This window comes from Cucurbita pepo, chromosome 8 (genome assembly GCF_057944985.1).
Source record: "Cucurbita pepo subsp. pepo isolate OVF chromosome 8, ASM5794498v1, whole genome shotgun sequence".
NCBI classification, from domain to species: domain Eukaryota; kingdom Viridiplantae; phylum Streptophyta; class Magnoliopsida; order Cucurbitales; family Cucurbitaceae; genus Cucurbita; species Cucurbita pepo.
Window position 1 is genome coordinate 10,874,388 of NC_141805.1, and position 22,444 is coordinate 10,896,831.

A 22,444-nucleotide genomic window follows, 5' to 3' on the forward strand; every position below is an offset into this window, starting at 1 on the left:
ATTTTCAAGAAATTAAAGAACAGAACATGCACCCAACCCAAGTTGAAGTTCAGAATATTATAGAGAATTTTATGATATTAATTTAAAAATAAAAATTCATTCAATCAAATTTCAAGATATACACACAAATGATCAACAATAGAAACATTTGACGAATCAATCCAAGTCAGCTTACTAATGGGATGCCCTAACACGTTACAAAATTTCACTCCGAATTTCACTGATATTGGAAGGCCGGGTATTCTTCCCATTCAAAAATCTTTTTAACAAAAAATTAAACCTTTGAATATTTGTCAGAAAATATCACTCATGAGTACTGGTTGATTGAATGTTTTCAACTGCCTGTTAAATAACAGTTATGATACTCTCCTAGGTAACAGGCCAAGCAACACGTTTGACTGAATATATGATTGTATCCAGCCACAACTAATCACCAGTATGTACAAAATTAGTTACCGGTCCCGGTCCTAGTCTCGGTCCCGTCGCGAAATAAGACCAATAGATATACAATCAAATAAGGGTGTGGCTTGCAATAGGCTGACATGGAGTTGAAGCTTCCCTATCACAGTAGGAAAAAGGTTGAAGCTTCCTTGATTGTGGGACATTGAAGTGATCCACATTCTTATGATTTCTCTACATTTTGATGATCCTGAACTGAGAATAAGCTTGTTGAGGTTACGTGGCAGTCGAATTTTCGCAGCAGTTCTCCGTCCCTTCGCAGAAACTCGAGAGATGCACAGTACAAGATCTTAGCTTGAAGAAGGGAACTACTAGTAATGACAAAATGGAAGATTTAGCTAAGAGAATCAGAGATCATTTGGAGTATCATTTTAAATGCACCAGAGATCTCTAAAAGAATTCTGTAATTAGCAGGTGAAAACGTCATGCATTCCCATATTCCATATTGTCACATAACTGAGAGTGTGTCTGCACGGCCTTGTTGAGATGGTGCTTGTTTAGTCATTGGCTTCAAGGTTTCCATTATGCTGGAGAAAGATGGACGTTTCCACGGCTCACTGCAATGTTTTCAGTTACCAATATTAATGGGAAAATAAAAAATAAAAAAAATAATGCAAAAGAGCCAAAGATTAGAACTCAAGGTGAAGAACTCACTCGGCCCAGCAAGCCACTATTAAGGAAGCCAATTTGGGATTTACATTACGTGGGATTTCAAGCCTTTTGCACTTAAATCCAACAGCTGCAACAACCTATGCAACAAGAAACTGTTACAGATCTAGCTACTACAAGTTCAGCTGATAAATACGATATGCAAATTGAAGTATATTTATACCTGAACAAAAATGTATACCACAAACATGTAAATCCCACACATCACATAGGCGAAGAGTGACGGGGGGGGGGGGGGGGGGGGGGGGGGGGGGATCATCACAATTTTTTATGAACTCTGGTAGAAATTGAACTTCACCAAATCCATTCTCCACTATTTTCAGGGTATCATTGTTGTGATATTGGGTTATTTTGGAGAGGTCATGTTATGCGGCAGGAAACTCCTAACTTTTGCTCTGAAAGGACTGACAAATTGGTAGTTAACTGATTTTTATCTGGTAGGAAAGACTGATAAATTCTTGAGAACGGCTATTCCATCCCGAATTTTGGTTTGCATACTAAACATACTATGGTGTTTAAGGAAAATGGCAATGGGCGGTCTCATTGCAACCAGAACGAACTCAAGACCACCTCTTTCCCCACTGCTACTTTGCCACCATGTTTCGGAGCCACGTCTTTGTCTTTTTTAGTTTGGCCTCGATAACGGACAAAAATGTTTCCTCGAACCTCCAATCTCTTATGGTATCTCACCCATTCAAAATGAAGGCTAAAATACTTTGGATCAATATCATCCAGAGCTTCTTTTGGGATATTTGGCTAGGCAGGAACAGCAGACTCTTTAGTGGAAAGGAAAGAAACAACACATATCTTACTGACTAAATCTTCACAGCTGCCTCACGGTACAAGCTTAGCATTATGTTTTCTAGTTATTCTTTAAATGATATTTGTGCTGATTGGAGGGGGTTTTTGTAACGCTCTTCTGTTTGGGGGCTCTCCCTTTATTTTCATTTTTATTTTTGTAAATCATTACGTTAAGGAAGTTCCATTTATCTTTGGAGAGAGAGGATGTTTTGATATTTTAAGCCAGGAACCTCAATCAACAAGACATACAAAAGATCAAAGCTTAAAGAGAACATTTGCTTTTGATATCTTCTTATCTGACAACTTAACTACAAGAAGATTGGAAAAATAAAAACCTGAGCTGGGTTTAGATTACACCATGGCTGTTGCAAAGTTGCCAACTCCCACAGAATCACTCCAAAGCTGTAAACATCTGATTTTTCATTTGAGGGCTCATCACGTAGTACTTCTGGTGCCATCCACTCAGGCTAACAAATTGAATAGTTAAATATTAGAAATTGCATAGACAGCTTGTAATGCATGGTAATACTGTGGCAATATATTGCTACAAAGCGAAGAACTCACTGTTCCAGCCGCGGATTTTGATGAAAGAAATGTGCGTGCCTTTAAGCGGGAGAGACCAAAATCACAAACCTGAACAGAGATCAAACGAAAATTTTGAATCACAAAGACAACAGAGACTGACATCCTTTCAGGTTTCTTATTTATAAATAAAAAAAATAACATGCTCTCAAATAATTCTTCCTGGACTCCAACTCGAGCTCTGTTTTATCAAGCATAACATGTACTTTAGGAGTAGCAAGTTTATCAACTGTGATAACAAGTAGATGAGGGACCAGTAAAGAGTATACAGTTTTGATGGACCAAAAGGGAAATCCGGAGCTCATGCTAGTAAGAATCAACTTAACAAGAGATAGAGGGCCAGGAAAATAGTGTCCCCTAGAAGAAACATTTTTAACGCTGAGTTTGAAATTTATCTACCTTTACTGTATACTTCTTGTCGACTAAAAGATTTGGTGATTTTAAATCACGATGAACAATTGGAGGGTCACGTCTATGGAGATAGTTCATTCCCTTTGCCTGTATAAAAACAAATGACCGAGCCATTTGCCAAAAGATAGATGATGTTGAAATGAAGGTAAACAACACAGCACAAGATAAAAACCCGGGGTAGGGGGTTACTCGAAAACATTTGGTGAGTCATTAGAATAATACATACCACATCATAAGCCATATTTATCCGACGTGTTTCATCTATGTCTTTAACACCTGACTTGTGCAAAAGCCTATACAAGCTACCTCTGCAAATAAAACAAATTCTTCAACTTTCAAACCTTTTCTATCGGTTGTCTTGGAATATACCTAATAAATTCACTAAATATTTGATGTTAACTTTTTCAACTTTGATTAGGAGAATGAAGATGGTAAAAGAATACCTCGATAGATATTCAGTGACAATGGACAGGTTTGGTGGCTTGGTCACGGCACCCATAAACAGTACAATGTTAGGATGTCGCAAGGATTTCATAATAGCAACCTATCATGCAAAAATAAGAAAAAACAAAACTAGAGTCAACAAAATAATCCACGCCTCTAGAACACGTATAATTGAGATATCGACCACTGAATACCTCTCTCAGAAACTCATTAACACGTTCAGGATGGAAGTCTTGTTCTGTGAGGATCTTCACAGCAACTTCCTGACATGCCCATGATAATATCTTAGAAATAATAGTGGCGAACACATCATATTGCCGACCATTTCACATGGTAGACAATTAATCCATGCTTGCATGGTAGACTATTTTTGGGAAATAACAATCATCGACCATTCCACATTACTCACCGATCCATGCCAATCAGCACGATGTACAGTTCCAAAAGAACCTGAAATTAGTAATACACTCAGAATGATCTTAAAATATTAATTGCAATGAGTTCTATAGATAGGATTGACTTCATTTCGTTATGAGCCAACTATCATATTAAAAAATCCAGAACTTTTTCAAAATTTGCAGGATATATACCTGCTCCAATTCTTTCTTTTAAAACAAGATCCTCCCATGGAATGTCCAAATCCTCTGCACCAAGGGGAAGTGTTTTACTCCGAGTGTTTGGTATTAGCTGACCTCCCTGCGCAAACCTTACGTCCATAGTAAAATCCATCATTGGCTGGGACAGATCAAAAGGTGACTGCACATTTCTACGGCTGTACTTTAGTGGGATTGGATCCTCAACCAGGATAGTTGGTTGTAGCGGTTTAAATCGTTGGAAGTCTCCGTCTTGGGAGTTAGGCTGCGAAGTTTTCCCGTGCAGTAAAATGGATTTTTCATCATGAACACCAGTGACAAGCATTTGGTTGCTTCTGTTTGTGAACTTCCTATCAAACTGCTCTGGATACAAGGGAAGTGCACCATCTTCTCCATCCACAGAAACTTCTGTGATGGTAACTTAAAAACTTGTCAACAAAAACAAATAATATACAGGAAAGGCTGGCAATATCAAGTGTGACAAAAGTTTTGTCAGAGTAAGAAAAAGTAAGTGCAAGCCATAACAAGAATTATACAATCCGGTGTATTTCATACAAACTATGACCTTTTCTAAATACTATTTTAGCCTCAAAATCTGCTACTCTGGTTATAACTTACAACAAGGACTTCAAAAGAGAAAAATGCAATATAAAATTGTAAAATATAATTTGCATAGTTCTAAATTAAAGTTTGAAGAGTCAAATAATTACCTGAGGAACATTCATCAAAAACAACATTAAGTAACTGGCAATCTGCAAAGTACTGTTTAGCCAGTGACCTGAAATCAATGGCTGCCTCTACTGGCTTTAGTCGTGGAAATCGCAATGGCGAGGAGATCAAAATGGAGGAGGGACCATTGAGTAAGGAATCAGGCTCATATAAGCAACCAGGATTACCAATTAAGTCAACCAGATACTCCCTGAAAAGAAAATAATCACACCACATATAACTGTATTAATACAATGAGGGACTGTTGCAAGCTATTCCTAAAATTAAGGCTATTTCTTCAATATGAACAATAATCGGTTTCACAACCTTTCCACCATCCATATCTGCAAAGATCTAAATAGATGGCAAAAAATGATTGCAATTTTTTTTTTTTTTAAATCAGCTAGGAAAAACAAGAATGGTCAATTTGAGGGGGGTTGTCACTGTTAAGTGCAATATATACGTTTAAAATTAAAAGAGGAGCTTAAGCTAATAATTGCACACCTTAGAAAACAAAATAAGTGACAACATAGAAACCAAAATTTCAAAGGAGAGTAAAACCAATGAAAAAATGTGTTAACCATTGCCTCCAAGTCATTTTGTTTTCTGCATATCTCGCCCCACTTAGCAATTTTCACCGTGATATTGTCTATAACTCATTTTGATCTGAATTGGATCCCTCTACTCTTTTATTATCCTATAGCAATTATTTTCTCGAATGCAATGAAGAATAAAATAGTTTCTAATTGCATTATTTTATGTCAATTAATGGAAGGCACCAGCTTAATTTAACGATATTGTTAGAGCTGCATATTCATTTAATGCAACTGTAAACATTATAGAACTCAAAAAGTATTGCAAAGAGAGCATACTTGTCAAACCCAAACTGCACAAGACAAGAAGAAGAATCATGGCACGAGCAATATTTACAGCCCTTGGCTACTCGACAGGGTAAATCAATTGTATCAGCTAACACCTGCAAATGCCATACTTTTGGATAAGCGAACCCTGAACTATATCGATTTACTTGATAATGTAAATAGTATCAAATAGCAGCTATGCAAATTGAAAAAAACAAGATTACAAGTTTACCAGAAGCCAAAAGCAGTAAGCAAGCAGAAAGAAATATATGAAATTGGGATGGCTATTTAAAGAGTAAGCAAAATTGGGATCTCACTTTGAAAAGAAGAGCACGATGCCGGCAGAGTCCTACAGAGAGTGCACCAAGAGGAACAACCACAGAGCCTAAGGTCTCCTTCAAGTTATTACTGCACTCCTTCCAGCTGGGCACCAACACATCTTCTCCAGAAACCGAGCCACTATTGATAACAATAAAAAGGAAGTTATTGGTGTTGAATGAAATAGACAAGTTTCCAAATGGAAAGCATGGATGTCTCACCCCAAACTCCTACAGACGAGTTTTGCAAGCAGGTCTACAACCTCTTTTGTGGTTATAGAGCTGCAAGAAATGCTTCGGACCCGATTTTGGAGGTCTTTTAAGTTGGGATCAGTGCGCTGATCAATCAAAACAACTTCAATTGAAGAATCTGTGCTAGGATCAACAGACTTTAGAGATTCAATTGATGGCATGCGATCATTATCAGGCAGGCTGGTGCACAAAGTCCATACATATGGATCCATTCCATGGATTAGATAAAACCCATCAGGAATTTTGTCAAAGTATGATAGACAGCCATTCACCTGATCCATATAATAACACGACAGTACATCATTTTTAAAAATGGTACTCTGTTTTGCTAGCCCAAAGAATATGTTCCTCTACCACATTCTCAATGATATTACAATGAAACAAAGAAAAAAAGGTCAGATCTTCAATATTAGCCACACATGTAAATATACCAGTTAAATTTCCATATTTAGCATTTCTCATTCATATCTCGGCTTTCACAACCTAACCTAATTTTGATAAATTCTTCTTATATCTTCCATTGCTCAGAATAGAATCCAGCCAACTTTAATAAATTAGGAACTGATCGACCTATTGACAAACAATTGGGGTGTCCAATACTTCAATGGATATAGCACATAGCTAACTTCCATTCTCAAATAAATATAGGCATAACGAAGTCCGGTGGTTGAAGCTAACCAATTAGCACATTGACCACTAAAGACTAACCACAAAAACTTGAAGAAGGTAAACAAAACATGGATCTTAAACTCTTATCAGTTTTCCAAACTTATACCATCACTTTCACAATAGTACTTCAGCTTAGACAGCACCATTGCCCCAAGGAAAACGTCCTTGATGTAAATTCCAGAGATCCAATAAAAATTTCACGTTAAAACAATAAACTAAACTTGGGTTTTCTTCATCTGTTACCACATCCCAGATCAATAATCCCCTTTCGGGACTTCATCAGCCATAAGCCTTCTCCTAGGAAGCAACCAATTGCTTAAACCGCTTCAGCAACATCTACAGCAAAAGTCTAACACACTTCTTGAGTATAGATATAAACTCAAGCTCGGACTATCGTCAGAGATCTACATTGTGCCCTATAATTCAACGTTAACAGTTTTGAATCTATTATCGGGGAATCAGGATTTGACCCAAATAAGGGACAGTAAACGAATTAGGTGATATCTAGACTAGCAATGCCAGAATAAACAGAACGTGAATTAGCATTGTAACTGAAGTCAACGCAACAAAACCAAAATAAAAAACCATAAGCACGAACTAGAACATAGATAGATGGAAAAGAATTTCTACCCAAAATCGATGTGACACAGCCTCAGCAGAGCTAATCGACCTCCTTAAAGCTGAATCATCCTGAAATGGATTTAAGAAATTAGGATCATCAGCACAAGTCGCATCTGAGGAAAGCCGGAGCGCCAATGCCAACTGCAGTTGATAACTCTCCTCCGTATGTTGCGCCCAGCTCTTACCAGAGGATCCTCCAGTCCCGGCTACCTGAGCTCTTGAATCGCCTCCAATCCTAAGCACATCATCCGTCTCATTAGCCACTGTAGTCGATGGTGTCAGTGCATAATACTCCCCGGATATCGAGCTCTCTCCAAAGCTGCTTCCACTGGACTGCCTCTGCAAACCAAAGGCTGAGTACATATTGCCGATCCAATTCACCTGCGGCTGCTGGCTCGCCCTGTGATCACCACCAGCTTCCCAATCCAATCCTCTTTCCAACTTCCTCTTATCGTTCTTCCCCTCTCCTGATGATAATTCGATCAACGATGACGAAGCTCTGACAGGACCACCACTGTTTTGGTCATCTGGAATTTGACTGAGAAGCGTATAGTTCAATCTTCTACCGGGCATTTCCATCGAGATTCAGAGAATTCCGATCAACTGGATTCCGTTTGGACCCAAAAATCCACCATCGAAGCGATGAAGAACTCCCTCCCTTCGATTTTTCACCTTTCCGGTGTGCGTCTCTTTCTGGAATTCGATTGTCGGAGAGAGACGCTGAGAACCATACAGGGACTTTTAGGCGTAGTGGCATTTTCGTAATATTCTATTTCTCCAATAAATTCTTAATTAATTTATTTTGGCGAAGATCTAATACTAATTCGCGGTAAATATTATTCGGGAGGACGAAAGTCATTTCCAGTCCACGCGCCTTAAATTCTTTACGACCCTCGCACTCGCACGTGGCTTTTACACGTGCGCTCGACTGTATCTTCTGGTTGCTTCCGTGTTCAAATCGCTTGTTTAATTGTTTTTAAGGAATAAAAATAATCAATAAGTATACCTTACAATATTCACATAATTATTAAAATATTTTAAAATTAGGCATTATATACCGTTAATGTCATTACAAATATTTAAGTAATTTATGTGGTAAAAAAATATTTAAGTAAATATTTTTTTATAATATTTTAATTTTTAATATAAAATATTCTTCAAAAATTAAAATTTTCCATAACGCTCTTAAACATTAAAAATAAAAAATATTTTTATGGTTAATTTAAAAATACATTTCAATTCTTAATTTTTTATTTTTATAACACTCTTATTTAACAAAATAATAATAACAAATATTATTAATATTTTTTAAAGGTTTAAAAATACATTTATCATTAATATATAAATAAAAGGATAGAAACATAAGAATTAAAAAAAATTTAAAAAGTTTAATATTAGTATTTCAAATATTTATTTTTGAAATGTAACACTAATAATATAAATATTTTTTTAAATTTTTAAAATTGAAGTTATTTTTTAAGTTTTTAAAAAAATTTGCGATATTAATAATATTTTTAAAATTTTGAGATATTTTTTAAACAAAATATTAACTATCTCTAAAATTTAAAAGTATTTTTTAGATTATTTTTTAAATTTTACGCGTATTATTATTATTATTATTATTATTATTATTATTATTATTATTATTATTATTATTATTATTATTATTATTATTATTATTATTATTATTATTATTATTATTGGTTTAAAATTTAAGAATATTTTTATATAAAATTTAGATGAGAGGTATTTTATCAATTTCGCCTAATTAAAAAAAAAAGTGCTTAAAAAAATAAAATCAATGTAACTTGGCGGGAAGGATAAAAAAGAAATTGGCGGCAAGAGGTAATAACACCCATTTTATCACGTTCTCTCTCTCTCTCTCTCGTTGTTTTCGTTCCCGCTTTCTCACATCTTTGGCTTTTCACCGCTTTGTCCTCAGTCCAATCTCCATCCGCGAATCGATCTCTCTTCGCTCTCACTCGCTTTACACATTCGGAATCGGTACGCTTCTTCATCTGAAAGAATAGTCTTAACGATGTTTCAAGCGCCTAGTTGAAGTTAGTCAAATTAAAGATCTGTTTATCTTATAATCGTATCCTGCTTCGTCTAATCCAATTTAGTTTCTCACATTATTTGTACTTTTGCTGAAGATTTGATGTCGGTTCTATTAAAGTAATTGTCTCCAGTTTAACGGCTTAATATTTCAGAATCTATGGTTGTTTAGGAAGTTGCGCAAGATTTGTTCATTGCTATATAACTCGGCTACTGTTATTTTGTTTATTGTTCGATGATTGGTAATCGTTTGAGCTCAATCCGCTTGTTCTTCAGATTGATATTCCTCTGTGGTTCGTTTTCCATCTGCGCTTTCGCTTGCAGCATACATTATGAGTCAAGGTATGCTTCTCGATCCTGCTTCGTCAAATACAATTCATCTAATTTCCGTTGCAAGAAATTTGATGTTTGTGCCATCAAAATAAAATTGACAACGCCTTGCTGCTTAAGATTTTAGAACCAGTGGTTGTTTACGAAGTTGTGGAGTAGTTCATTACTAGATAATTCGACTACTTTTAGTTTGTTAATTAGTTGATGATCAGTAACCGTACTAGCTCCATCTGCCTTTTTCTTTTTAGCTGATGAAAGTCTGATGTGCTGTATTCTGCTGTATGCTATTTAACCTGGTATCTCACATCTTGGATAGAGAAATTAGTAAATAATTCATGGCTAGTGTTGGTCGATATGAATGGTTCGGATTTGTGCCTGAAATGACTAATTCTAATCCCGTTAATCACGTATAAGACAAGAATTTACAAATGGATACTAACTTATTCGCCATGGGTTGGATGCGGTGTCACTAAATGTTTCTTTTCTTACTGCTATGTTGTTCGTGCCATCCTGGTTTGGGCTTCACCTCCTCTTATTGGTCCCCTGTCTTACCCTTTCCTCTGTTCAATTTGCTGGCTGGAAAATGAAGCCTGGCAATCAAAGGTCGGGGTGCCCTTGATTTTTGATCAAAACCTCTTACACAGACGAATCCTGCAAATTATTTGAATACATTAGAGTGAAAATAGATGGTTTCTCAAATCTCTTTTTGGCTGGGATTCAGATAAGTTAGACACGATCGTTCAAATTGATTAGATAACCATTCAATTCAAATTTTCTACATGCTCCATTTTTAGAATTTTTTAATGTTTACTCCAAGTTATTAGTTGATGCTGGACCAGTAGAGCCTAAAATTGTGTACGCTGCTACTAGTATTCTTACATTTTTAACCTCGTACTTGATTTTATAAATGTTAAACTTGTTCATATATCATCTGCAAATGTTTACATATATGTGTGTTACATAGCAAACTATATTCTATTTCTTAATAGCAAATATAGATACAGCAGTAAATTGAAGAATAGGTACCTCTCCAGAAACAGTGTTGGATGCCTTGTGTAGATAAACCTGGTGGACAAAAAGAACTGTTATTATTTAAGTAATCATATGATAAGAGGTATATGTTCTATGAGCAACCTTTAAATATTGTTGGTATGGAGGTCCCAAAATACACAGTACGCCTAGGAAGGTTCCATATCCAGTCCCTAGGAATATCTATTGGGTTGAGGCTTGACTCGTGATCCGCAAATACCTACAAAGGAAATAGTCATAGTTAGTTGTGGCACCAAGCCTCAAAGGAAGAACAGGATAACATTGTATATATCTTATTCAACCTTACCTCATTGACTTGAAAATAGGTACCATTCAGTGGAAAGCTTCCTCTCATTGCCGTTCGGCATGGTATCTGTTTTTTTTTTTTTTTTTTTTGGGGGGGGGGGGGGGGGGGGTATCGGTTAGGATTTTTTATACTAATACATTCATAACCCACTTATTTGACAAGTTATGTCTCACCAAAAGAGTCCCTCGAACCATGAGGGAGCTAGCTTCTCTGACACTGTTGCATGAGAAGCACTCCTCCTCATGACACAATTGATGTTCTTGATTACCGCACTTTTTTTCTGGAAGTTGGATGGAATTTGCTGTTTCACCTAAATAATATCAAAATAGAACATGTTACAGAATTCATGAGCGAATACATGTCAAAGTAATACTCCATAATTTATCTCCTTTTGGCTAAGTCTTCTGTCCATGGCTTCGAGATTTTTAATGTTCTGGAGGTACATCTACCTGGTGTCCATATAGCCAAAAGGTACGAGCAAGGATCATCTGGTTCTCTTCTATCTAACTTCAACTGTATTATAAAAGATACCACAGTTATATTGCTCCATATTCCCCATAAAAGAAAAGTAAACTTTTCGTCCTTTTGATTCATAAATCACGAACCTTTTCAAGAAGAGGGTGGTTATCTGGAAGTTCATAGCTGCAGATGAAGAAAAAATTAGTACGCAAAGTAGAAATTCCGTTGAAATGTGATGCAATATAGACCGTTAAATTTGGATATCTGTTGGCCAAACTATTTTCCGAACCATTAAATTATTGCAACTGTCATATACTGCTTTCAATTCACTCCCTAGTGATACAATCGTCTATTGGGAATCTGAAAGATCTTTAGGAGCAAGGATAGCAAATATTTTGCTTACACTTGGTGCTCTGTTCGCAGCCGGCTGACATTCTTAAGTTTGGGCATGGGAATGGATGCAGCTTCTGGGGTTAGTGCAACTAAGGCTTTTGACATGTCACCTTCTTGAATTTCCATGTTCTTTTGAACGTAGTTCTGTAAATTCAAAGAAAACTCCTCAATGTTTAGTTTTATTGTAGGAATTTCATCAGGATCTTCATAGAAGGCATCCTCAATGTCGCTGATTGCAGCTTGTATGGTGCTTTCTTGCTCTGGTGTTGCAGGTTCTTCAATAATGGGTATGCACGTACCAGTTGCAGTCATTTTACCAGATTGATGGCTTAATTCTGATAGCTTGATTTCATCAGGTGATAATGTTGGGGGAGGGAGGGACAGCATTGGTTGGTCGATTGTTCTGGCTTGGTTATCGTTAAGTTCTCTGCTTTCAGTAGTACTGACTATTCTTTTATCTTCTGGTGCTGGAAGACCGAGCCTTGCACTGGATATGTAAGAAGTATGTCTATTAGTTACCCACATATCCATAATTAAAGATTGTTGTACCTATAAGAAATTGCTTGCAAGAATTAAGTTTTAAAGTAGGGTATCTGCCCTTAACATGCAATCCAGTGACATTCTGGAAGAATTAAACTCAATATGGTTGTCGTTAGTTGGAGCCCAAATCGTGTTGCTTATGCGCACAGGCTCTCTAAAAGGAGAGGAAATGAAGAAAGAGAGAGAGAGAGAGGGAAATAAAGACTGTATGGACTAGGATAAAGATGCCCAAACCTCGCAAATGCGCTTGCAAAGTGCCTACATTCTCCTCTCATTGGACAAGCATTACAATTTGGTTTGCTTTTTGTACAAAAGACCTGTATCAAACAATCCTGTTAAGCTCTTATATAAGTTGTTTATGTTAGAATTAATTTCCAAGAAAAATTACCTTTCCAAACGTAATCATTTGGTAGTGCAGCTCATACCTGTATCCAGATTTTATAGCGAAGTAGCGGGCGTTTAGTTTGAATTATCGTCATTTCCACAACTAAATGATAAATAACTTGCATCCGTTTCTAGGTTTGTAAGTAGAAAACAAGCTTACAGTGTTCTTTGATCAAGCTTGCAAAGCCGAGGCCATAGATACTTCTGGATTGACTCCAGCACAGGGTACCTGGGAGTGGCAGCAAGAAAAGCTTGAAATGGTGTGCGTTCCGTTTAGGTCTGCCTATTCTTTTATAGGTAATATTAGAAGTTTTGTAGTTTTGTTATTATTTATTTGGAAAGTAGTAATAATTAAAACATCCTTAAAAGTTTAGTTCATTTCTATTCTTTTAAGAACTGGTATTATCAACTGAACTATATTTAAAAATAACATTTATTTTCATATTATATTTTTTTTACTTGGAAAGATAGTGTTGTAGATCTTAGTTTATATGTCATCATAATAATCAAATGTTTAATTCTGTTTTTCATGTGCAAATTATTCATAAACAGTGATAACAGTGATATAGTTTAAAATAACTTGTAGCACTAATCAAAAGGAATACATGAAATAGAAAGATTGTCTTTAGTTAAAATTGTAAACTAGAAAGATTGTCTTTAGTTAAAATTGTAAACTTTAAATAATGGATCATGGATTTCACAATAGTTTTCTCGACATCTTTTTTTATATGGTAAAGATGTATGGATTTTTCTAACAATGCTCGTCATACTCACAATTCCAGAAGATGCAACTGTAAGGATTCTGGTAATGGTTGAAGGGGTACCCATCCCAGTCGTACAGCTATACGTCCAACATTTGTGTCAACCTGTTCAAGGTACGAATGATAATCATACATATGTTTTGTCTGGTTTCATATCAATACTTCATTTTGAACTTACTGGGAAGGCAAGATGATGAAGAGTAAGAAGTCGCACACACTCCACGCTTTTTAGTCCCAATCCTCTTATGCTTAGTAAATATTCTCTGCATGTTTTCCATTTATGTATAAATTCCAATGTATGCTTCATGCAATTTTGGTGGATGCAACATATTCTCAAGTGCAGAAGTTAACATTCTGACTATTCTTCAGTTTCAATTTCAAGAATTTGACATTTAAGTTCTCAATTAATCTTACTTTGCTTGGTCTGGTGCAACATTCCTTAACCATTCGAGATCAATGCTCCCATGATCTTTCACCAGTCGGTTTAGAAAATCCTGTACAAATTACTCATCCAATGCTCAACTAGTGTTAGGGAGTGATTAAAATTTTAGATCATGTAATCAGAAATCAATGTTATATTGATACCTTGATTCGTTCAGCAAGCATGTTGTTCATGCCCCGTTCTCTGATGGTGTGTGCAATTTCATTCACATCAGCACATCTTATAGCTTCCCAATCCAATGAGTCCATTGTATTTTCAGTTCTTTGTGGTGTCCTTCTGTTGGCTTCTGCCTGTTTTCGTAAGTCATCCCAATTAATGCTCCCTTCTTTCTCCTTTGCACCTTGTTTTCTCGGAGATTTTGAAGTATCAGGTTTCATCTTTTTGAATTCGTTACTAAGCGAATGGTCATACTCCTTTGGATTCGACTGTGTTGCTATTTCTGTAGCATTTGGTGAAATATTTGGTGGAATTTTACGCACATTATCTGTACATTCTGCTGGCGACTCTACATTTTGAGGGTCTTCGATCACACTGCCTCGAGACTGTAAGGTCAAGCTTGGCTCCTTTGCATTAATGCTTAATTCACTACTAGACAATGGTGCTTCGTGGATATTTGCCATGAGCTCTACTTCAACGTTAGCATGATTGTCAGATTCTACAGTCTGTGTACTTTCTTCAGTAGGAAAAAGTTCATCCTTGTTCTGGCAATCATTAGAAGTTTTAACTCCATTGCGCGTCTGGCAGCAGTCAGCCTCCAAGGATTCCGAGGTGTGGTTTTGCTGCATTTGATAGCCACTTAAATGACTGACAGAATCTTTTATGAATATTTCCTGTTCATCTGATTGGAACGTGCTATCTATTCCATTGTCACACTTCTTTCCTGCTAATTTATTGATTGTGGTGTTCTCTGACTGGTCAACGGAAGTATCAGCTGTAACATGAGCATCTAGAGTATTTAGTCCTGCCATCTGAATAAGCTCCTCTGAGGAAGAGTCCAAGTGTGCCACTTTGGCACAGCTTGGTAGATCTTCTGAGTTTCCCTCCGAGGAAGGTTCAATGCCCTCACTGGTATGAGAAATCGAAGAATCCACACAGTCTTGAAATGAAAACGAATCAAATATTTCTCTCTCTCCAGAGAGACATACTTGCATTGGGCTGGTTCCAGTCAACGATACTTCTCCCACTGAATTGCTACATGTCTCAAGAATGTTATGAGATGAACTAAAACTTTTCTTTTCTGACTCCTTGTTTGAGCTCCCATCCTCAATATTACTTCCGCTAGATTCAATGTTGTCAACATTTATTTGTCCTTCACTTTTTTCCATTTCATTTTTCATCAAGGACCCCTCTTCACTTATTTGTTGCTGCATTATCTGTTTGTTAAATTTCATGCCATCCTCTAAATTTAACATGTATTCTTCCGGTTCATCCAACTCTATAATTGGCTCTCGATAGCATGATGGTTGGTGACACTTTGGCTTAGGAGGAAAGCGTGCCGCAAGAGACATAAAGGCAGAGCTGCCAACCTTAGATGGAGTTAGTAAAAGAAACAAAAGAGGTAGAGATGACTTTGAATTACACTTAGCTTACACCATTTAACAATCTAGCTTACCTAGAAAGGTGATCGGAGACATTCTGGGTCAAGAATACTCCAACCACGGAGTCCACGACTGATCCCTTCCATTGAGAGAAACGCCTATCTCCTGAAGAAATGCAATTATGTTACTTTTTGGCCTGATCAGCAAAGTAGTTATAGTAAGGATGCGTACTAGGCCTAGACTAATCTTTCATGCAAGTTAATTTTCATTTGGTGTTTTTTGGAACACATTGCTGATACAAGCACATGTATATGTGCAGAAGTATGAAGACTTCAAAGCCTAGGAACTTGATTTTCTGTTTAATCCTCTCTGAAAAAGCATATACAAGAAGGAATGTCTGAAGCACGAGACTGCTAAGCCTAGGAACTTGATTTCCTGTTAAACTCTTACAATTGCCCTAGAAACCTTCCTTGTACTCTCTTTCTCGCCTGTATTGATTTTCCTGAATTAATGCATGCTCCATCACTCATAAACCCAATTGTCTAACGAACTTATCAAATGTAAAGCTAATTCATTGTTAGGATTTGTCATTCATTTGATGTCTACATGGAGTTCTAGATGTAACTCTTTAATAGTGGTTGGTTAAGAGTTGAATAGTTTATATTGTACCTTGAACAAGATGCATCCGTGCAATAAATGAATCTGCTCTCCCTCGAAACACCTTCCTCTCTTCTTCCCACCATTTAATCTTTTCCTCATCTGTTCCATCAATGCCTTCGCTGTTTATATTTCCCATCAGAAGCTTCCATACTCTGCCAGTCTCTTCATCGAGCTCAACTTTAGGCCGTGGCCGTCGTTTCTTTATAGGATTAAATGGTACAATAGTTCCTTCTCTTCCATAAACGACAATGGCATTGAGTGCCTGATTTTGCATGTTATAGGGTACAAGTGCTCGTTCTCTATATCCCAAATTGTTGCTTTCCTTGTTGATGTCTAAATGCTTAAATTGTTCGATTATGGCATCAATAAAGCACATTTGATTGCCATGTTCTGAAGCAGTGCCTGTATAGATAAAGGAAAGTGAAGAAAAAAAATCGTTAAATGGGTGAATTTCTTGAGCATTAGAGGGAGTTTTAATCTTGGTACCTGATGTTTTGGGAAAGAATTGATAAGGATTGAAGGATACAGATCTGCAGTCCTGAAGATCTTTGTTTATATTGAGAAGTGCTGAGTTTGAAGGAAAATTCTTCTTGGTTCTTTTCTTCTTTGCCACTGTTGCATGCATTGTCTCAAATAGCCCATTTATGCATGTTCGAGACATATTGATATTTTTTGCAGAACTGTCCAAAGAAGTTTGATTAGTAGGATATATTTGCTGCTTCTCACAGTCATCAATTCTTGCTGGTGGAGACAATTTAGAAAGTCGTTTGGTTGTTCTGGGTCTCTTTTTTGTTCTCTCAGTCTGACCTAAAGCCATGATACCTCCATATGTTAGCAACTTACCCTGAAGGTCGTTTCCTTCATGCCAAGCTGCGGTTTTACTTCTACAAGTATTAAACTGAGGTCCAGCTATGTTGGATCTTGATACCATGTGATCTCTCTGAGGATTATTGAAAGAGCATGCATTTTCTGGCCTCATGAAATGTGTGGCTACAGTTGTTCTAGTAAATGCACTAGAGGAGACTGGGTTCTGGCCCTTCTCAGATCTTTTCTTCTTGTGAATGTGGGGAAAGTGTAAACAGGACATCGACTGATATGCAGATAATGCATTATAATGGGCCCCTGTTAAATTTATGCTCGTAGCATCTGCTTGTTTGTTGGTCTGAGAACGTTTTGTCAGGCAACAAGTTGCTTGCTCTCCTGCAGTCGAATTGGAGTTCTTGCAGAAGATAAGACCATTTGAACTTCCTGGTACCGATGGATTGCCATCATTGAGCATGGTTTCTACCATGTTTCCTTCTTCGGAATTGGAAATTACTTTACCATGTTGTTCTGTGTTCCCCATTTTGTTGTTTGAATGCAGTCTTCTCTCAGGAGAATTATTCTCAGCTGAAATTTCAGCTGGTGGGGCTTGTTTTTCTGGCAGAGACTTGTAGCTTTTCAACATATGATTCGTGGGCCAATTTGGATCGGTGGAAGAGCCTACTTCTTCAAGCCTCACTTCCTCTAGTCCTGTAGTTGATTGAAAGTTGTGAGTGAGTGAATCTTGTTCCAGTGGCCCTGAATTGAAGAATCCGTCTCTTGTCTGTGCCTGAGAATTAAAATTTATGGCCCTTCTGCATGACTTCCTTCTATGCACGATCATTTCTTGGTCGGAGATTTCACCTGTTACTTGCATTGTGGGAGTTGCTGAAGGCGTACTGAGTCCACTTTTCTTGACACGCTTTCTCGTACTTGGATTGGAACTGTCTGACTTCAAGTTTGGCTTTGTTCTTTTAGTTTTTCCTTCGATTATGACCTTAGGTCTATGTTTTCTCCTTCTCTGCCTCGGTGGTGGGGTTTTATTCAGGTTACCAGCATTCTTGCCTTCCTTTCCATCTGGGGTAGAGGTAGCAGTAATTGTTGAGTGCATTGCAGGATCAAGTTCTTTATTTTCTCTCGGGTTTTCCCCGCCAATTGTTATTGAAGTACTACAGTTTTCTCTCAGGTTATCACCATCAACTGTTATCAAAGTATGACAGTGGTGGTTCTGTTCTCTATCATTCCTGCTGTTCTCAGTTGGTATCTGCTGTACTTCTGTCTCTCTTCCTGTATATTTACTCTTGCCCATATCTGGTGTTGGAGGTGTGAATTGGGAAGTAAGTCTGATTGCAGCTGCATCTGATTCCATCCCAGATCGAAAATTGAGGTCATAAGCATGCCGGAAATGGTCAGATATTTCATCTGTAAAGTTGAAGGTACAAACTTTCAGAACACTAGATGTCAACAACAATGAACTTATAGAGATTTCTCATATTATTCATTATAGGAACAAATCTGAATTACATTCTTCTCCACAAAGTAAGTAGAAAGAATATGATAAACTAATTGAAGCATGTAGATTGCAGAACTTCACAGGAAACAGAAATGTCAAATAAAGAAAATGAATATCCAGGAACTAACAAATAGCTGAAAGTAAACTCACCATGAATTCTCCATTTTTAATCAGTTTTCTCCTACAAATTCCCTTATCTGTTGGATTGGTTCAGTTTCCCCAAAGATTTACACTTTTAATACAACAGCCCTGCTTTTAACTCATCAATTTATTCTTTAATGCTTCTTATGCTAAATTTTGTGTAAGCATCACAGTTGTACCATATTTAAGAATCCTCCGTGTAAATTACTATTTATATAAGCTGGACTTACACCCTGTGGCTTCAGGTATGCAGGAGTTACTGAGACGACCCTTCATAGAGCTAGACTCCAATTCAATTCGATAGCTGGAGCCAGAATCGAACATATGCGCATTTCCACCCAATGTAGCATCCGCACCCACAGTAGAAGCCGCATCTGCCAGTGCCATTAGCTGCAAAAAGGGAATGCCCTCTACTAATGCGTCAATAGAAGGTTTCGCCACTGTTCCATTATCATTACAGCCCACTTGGAATCGCCCAGCCTGAGCTGCTTCCCAACCGTAAGAACCATTAGCTTCACCATAACATGCAACTCCACTGCTGGTCTCAGCTTCGTTCGAATTTGAGAGTCTCTCTGATCCCACCCAGTATGACCGTGGCTGATTTCGGTCTATCCTTGCATAGATCAGCGGCTGCGGCGGAGGTTTTGGTAAAATGGGCTTCATGGGTGTTGCCGGAATCCAGGAACCGCCTTGATCATAGGCCGGATTTCCCTCATGTTGGCCGGAATCCATTCGATTGGTTTTCACTCAAGCAGAAGAGCCAATTTAGCCCTCAAGCTTGCTCCAGAAAAGCCAGCTTCCGGCAAAGGTACGCCTTATTTTCTTAACGTAATTCTTCGTTCACTGTGAGAAAACGCGACAAGTTTAGAAATTTCATGGTGTCTCTTAGCACCGAGAAACCCAAAAAGCCAGTTTTATGTTCCAGCTCAAACAGATCGTAGCTGAAATACAGTACAAAATTAGACTTAACGATTAACAGCCCATCTGAATTAAAGATCTCCCTTCTACAAAACTTCTGCTCTTTCATGGCAGCAAACACCCAGCTTTCAAAAATGGGGGAAAGAAAATGAAAGTAGAGAGAGAAAAAGAAGAGTGAGAGAGAGAGAGGTCCAGTCTACAGCTTCAATGATCATTGGAATTGAAGGGCAAGACGAAAGAAAAAAAAGAAATCCCAACAAGCCACAATAATTTTCCCTTTCCCTTCCATTACTAAATTAATTAAACTGAAAAATCACCATACTTTCAGGCGAATAGTTACCGGAGGACTGAGTCAGTGTCGGCCAGATCTGAGTTGTTACTACTCACCGGAAAGCCAAGAAATCCTTATCTTCCTTCAACCCTTCACTCCCTTTATCTCTGTGAGGGGAGAATTGAAAGGAAAAACCAAACAAAAAGATGGTGGGTTTTATAAATTTGCAGAGCTCTTTGATCAGGTGATTACTTATTTTCTTCTTGCCCATTCTCACCTTCTTATGTCTCAGTACCTTATCAGGAGCTGTACATAGTTTCTTTTGCTTGCACGAAGATCATCATCATGCATGTTTAATATGTTACGTCCTTACAATTCTGATATAAAATTTTTAAAATTAAATATTATAATAATTTTCAAGTCATTATTTTATCTCTGGATCACTTTATTATATAATATATATTCTTTTTTATTGCAACAGGAAGCCTAGACATAGACACAGATTTGGATAGAATATTTCTTTTTTGGGCTTAATAATTCTTTTATTTATTTATTTATTTATTTATTTATTGGTGTAGGATGATAATGGGGGATGTGGAGTAAGATAGAAGCAACCACGGAAGGGCCAAATTGAAAATAGGGTATAACTAACTACCACGGCGCGTTAAGTGTCGGGTTTGGGAACAAACACGTGAGCTAACGAAAACCGAGAGGATGACGGTGGGGGATTTAACGCCCACCTGATGCATACGGCAAGCAAACAAACTAACTGCATTAGCAAACGGTGCGATTCCGTCAGTCAATGCCTCCGTTAGTCTTGACCCCAAGGGAATCTTCAAAGCTTTCCATCTTTTGGCCTTTTATTATTCATATTGGTTTTGAAGATTTGATAACTTGACCCTACAGATCACCGGAAACTATGTGCTGCTTTGGTTCAAGGTTGACACGTAATTTAAGAACAAAAGACACAGCGCTGGCCGCCTTTATTGTTTGAACCTGCCATTGGCCAGACCCCTCTTGTCTCATCCCAGAAAATTCAAATTTTTGTACACAATCCCAAAATTTTAAATTAAATTAACAAATATAAATTCTTTTTGGTTCATTGGGAACTGGAAAACTGGCTAGTTATAGCATGGTGGTGGATAAATTACTAATTGTTTTAAATATCCATAAATTTAATCTTCATCTCTATAATTATTGAATTATGAAGGTATTTCACAATAAAGTAATGACAGATATTTTTATGTTGGCAAATAAAATAGTTGCTATTTCATTTGTTTAATTTTCTATACTAACCAAATTAATTAAATACATAATTATATAATGAGTATAAGATTTTGTACTGCTATAATTTAGACATTAAATAGTTATATATATATATATATAAGCAAATAAATATGATTTGATTTATATGATATTGTTGGAAATGTGTCCCATGTAGTTTGGATAAGATAGGACACTGAAAATTAAAAAGTCTATGTGTCCCCCAAAACCAAGTAGTTGGCCTTCAAAACCCTTTAAACTAATATATTTTTTCCAGCATAAATTGATCTGTGGGACCCATAAATACCTTCCTAAAACGATTTAACAGTATTTTGTGGTAGCTAAAGTCAACTCAAATTAATTTATTAGCGACCATTCAATTATAAAATAATTATTTAAAAGTAAGATTAAAATTATAGTTTTTACGGAAAAAAATTAATAGTTAAAAGAGTTCGTATTTACGCTCCCATTTTTTAAGATAATTAGATTTTAAAATGAAATTAGTATACTCACAAATATCTTGCTACAATAACACTAAAATATGTTCGTACGTAAAATATATTTATCATACTGAAATACGGATTATAAAATTAAATAATAACTTTTATAATCATTAAAATTTTAAAATATAGTTGGTTTTTCTAGGACTTGATAAATATAACTGCATCCCGTTTGTATTTTGTATTTTGTATTTCAATTAATTTAATTTTACAAAATATAATAATAATAATAATAATTATTATTATTATTATTATTATTATTATTATTATAATGATTAAGTGACAGATGATGGAAGGAAACATTTCAACGAAGGAATCAATGCATCCTTTCACTTTTCCGAAGGCAGAGAATCTGTCATTCAGCAAAATTTCTACTCATAATTTATTTGAAGGAATAAATTCCTTTAAAACTAATTCATAATAATTATTATTAAAACTATTTCATAATAATTATTATTTAAAATATACGTTTGTAAAGCATTTGAATTTAATTTTTAAATTTAAAGGCTTAATACACTCATAAACTAAAAAATAATGAACTTATTAAACATTTGTAAAGATTATAATGTTTTTTTTTTTTTAATAACATTAAAAACTTAGTAGACATTTACACACGTACCACTTAGGGGCAGGCATGGTGGGATAGGAGCATTTTGTCGAAAATCTTTTTTGTTTGCCCAATTATTGGGAACAGTTTCTACTTTTATGAAACTACAATTATGTTCCGCTTGCAGCCAATCCAACCACAACCTA

The 22,444-nt window shown here is 36.4% G+C and overlaps 2 protein-coding genes and 2 long non-coding RNA genes across 6 annotated transcripts; 2 read left to right on the top strand and 2 right to left on the bottom strand.

The window, feature by feature from the left end:
* Window positions 1-195: 195 nt before the first annotated feature.
* Window positions 196-8,162, bottom strand: LOC111800315 (serine/threonine-protein kinase CTR1). 2 transcript variants are annotated; one of them, XM_023683949.2, is made up of 15 exons: window positions 7,396-8,162; window positions 6,067-6,368; window positions 5,845-5,986; window positions 5,540-5,643; window positions 4,670-4,878; window positions 3,957-4,364; window positions 3,776-3,816; window positions 3,561-3,629; window positions 3,366-3,466; window positions 3,149-3,230; window positions 2,911-3,009; window positions 2,494-2,562; window positions 2,265-2,396; window positions 1,114-1,208; window positions 196-1,016 (listed from the first exon to the last, which is right to left on the bottom strand). In XM_023683949.2, the coding sequence occupies exons 1-15, from the start codon at window positions 7,963-7,965 to the stop codon at window positions 908-910; spliced, it is 2,532 nt and encodes an 843-aa protein (XP_023539717.1). In that variant the 5' UTR covers window positions 7,966-8,162; the 3' UTR covers window positions 196-907. The 2 variants fall into 2 exon arrangements, with proteins under 2 accessions (XP_023539717.1, XP_023539716.1); XM_023683948.2 differs by having other exon boundaries at window positions 3,957-4,367; window positions 7,396-8,161.
* Window positions 8,163-9,236: 1,074 nt separating this feature from the next.
* Window positions 9,237-12,288, top strand: LOC147791545 (uncharacterized). Its single transcript, XR_015422236.1, has 4 exons — window positions 9,237-9,390; window positions 9,718-9,783; window positions 11,934-12,038; window positions 12,148-12,288. It is a non-coding gene; the product is annotated as an uncharacterized LOC147791545 (long non-coding RNA).
* Window positions 10,085-20,184, bottom strand: LOC111800637 (DNA glycosylase/AP lyase ROS1). Of its 2 annotated transcripts, none has more exons than XM_087126271.1 (20): window positions 20,045-20,184; window positions 18,970-19,582; window positions 16,771-18,507; window positions 16,294-16,686; window positions 15,699-15,789; window positions 14,230-15,604; window positions 14,059-14,138; window positions 13,823-13,907; window positions 13,658-13,749; window positions 13,044-13,112; window positions 12,888-12,924; window positions 12,734-12,816; window positions 11,970-12,446; window positions 11,713-11,749; window positions 11,557-11,620; window positions 11,281-11,417; window positions 11,108-11,173; window positions 10,906-11,020; window positions 10,798-10,836; window positions 10,085-10,422 (listed from the first exon to the last, which is right to left on the bottom strand). In XM_087126271.1, the coding sequence occupies exons 2-20, from the start codon at window positions 19,469-19,471 to the stop codon at window positions 10,304-10,306; spliced, it is 5,598 nt and encodes a 1,865-aa protein (XP_086982397.1). In that variant the 5' UTR covers window positions 19,472-19,582; window positions 20,045-20,184; the 3' UTR covers window positions 10,085-10,303. The 2 variants fall into 2 exon arrangements, with proteins under 2 accessions (XP_086982397.1, XP_023540192.2); XM_023684424.2 differs by having other exon boundaries at window positions 19,998-20,139.
* LOC147791546 (uncharacterized) lies at window positions 19,407-21,069 on the top strand. The gene is made up of 3 exons (XR_015422235.1): window positions 19,407-19,547; window positions 19,986-20,172; window positions 20,507-21,069. It is a non-coding gene; the product is annotated as an uncharacterized LOC147791546 (long non-coding RNA).
* Window positions 21,070-22,444: the final 1,375 nt, after the last annotated feature.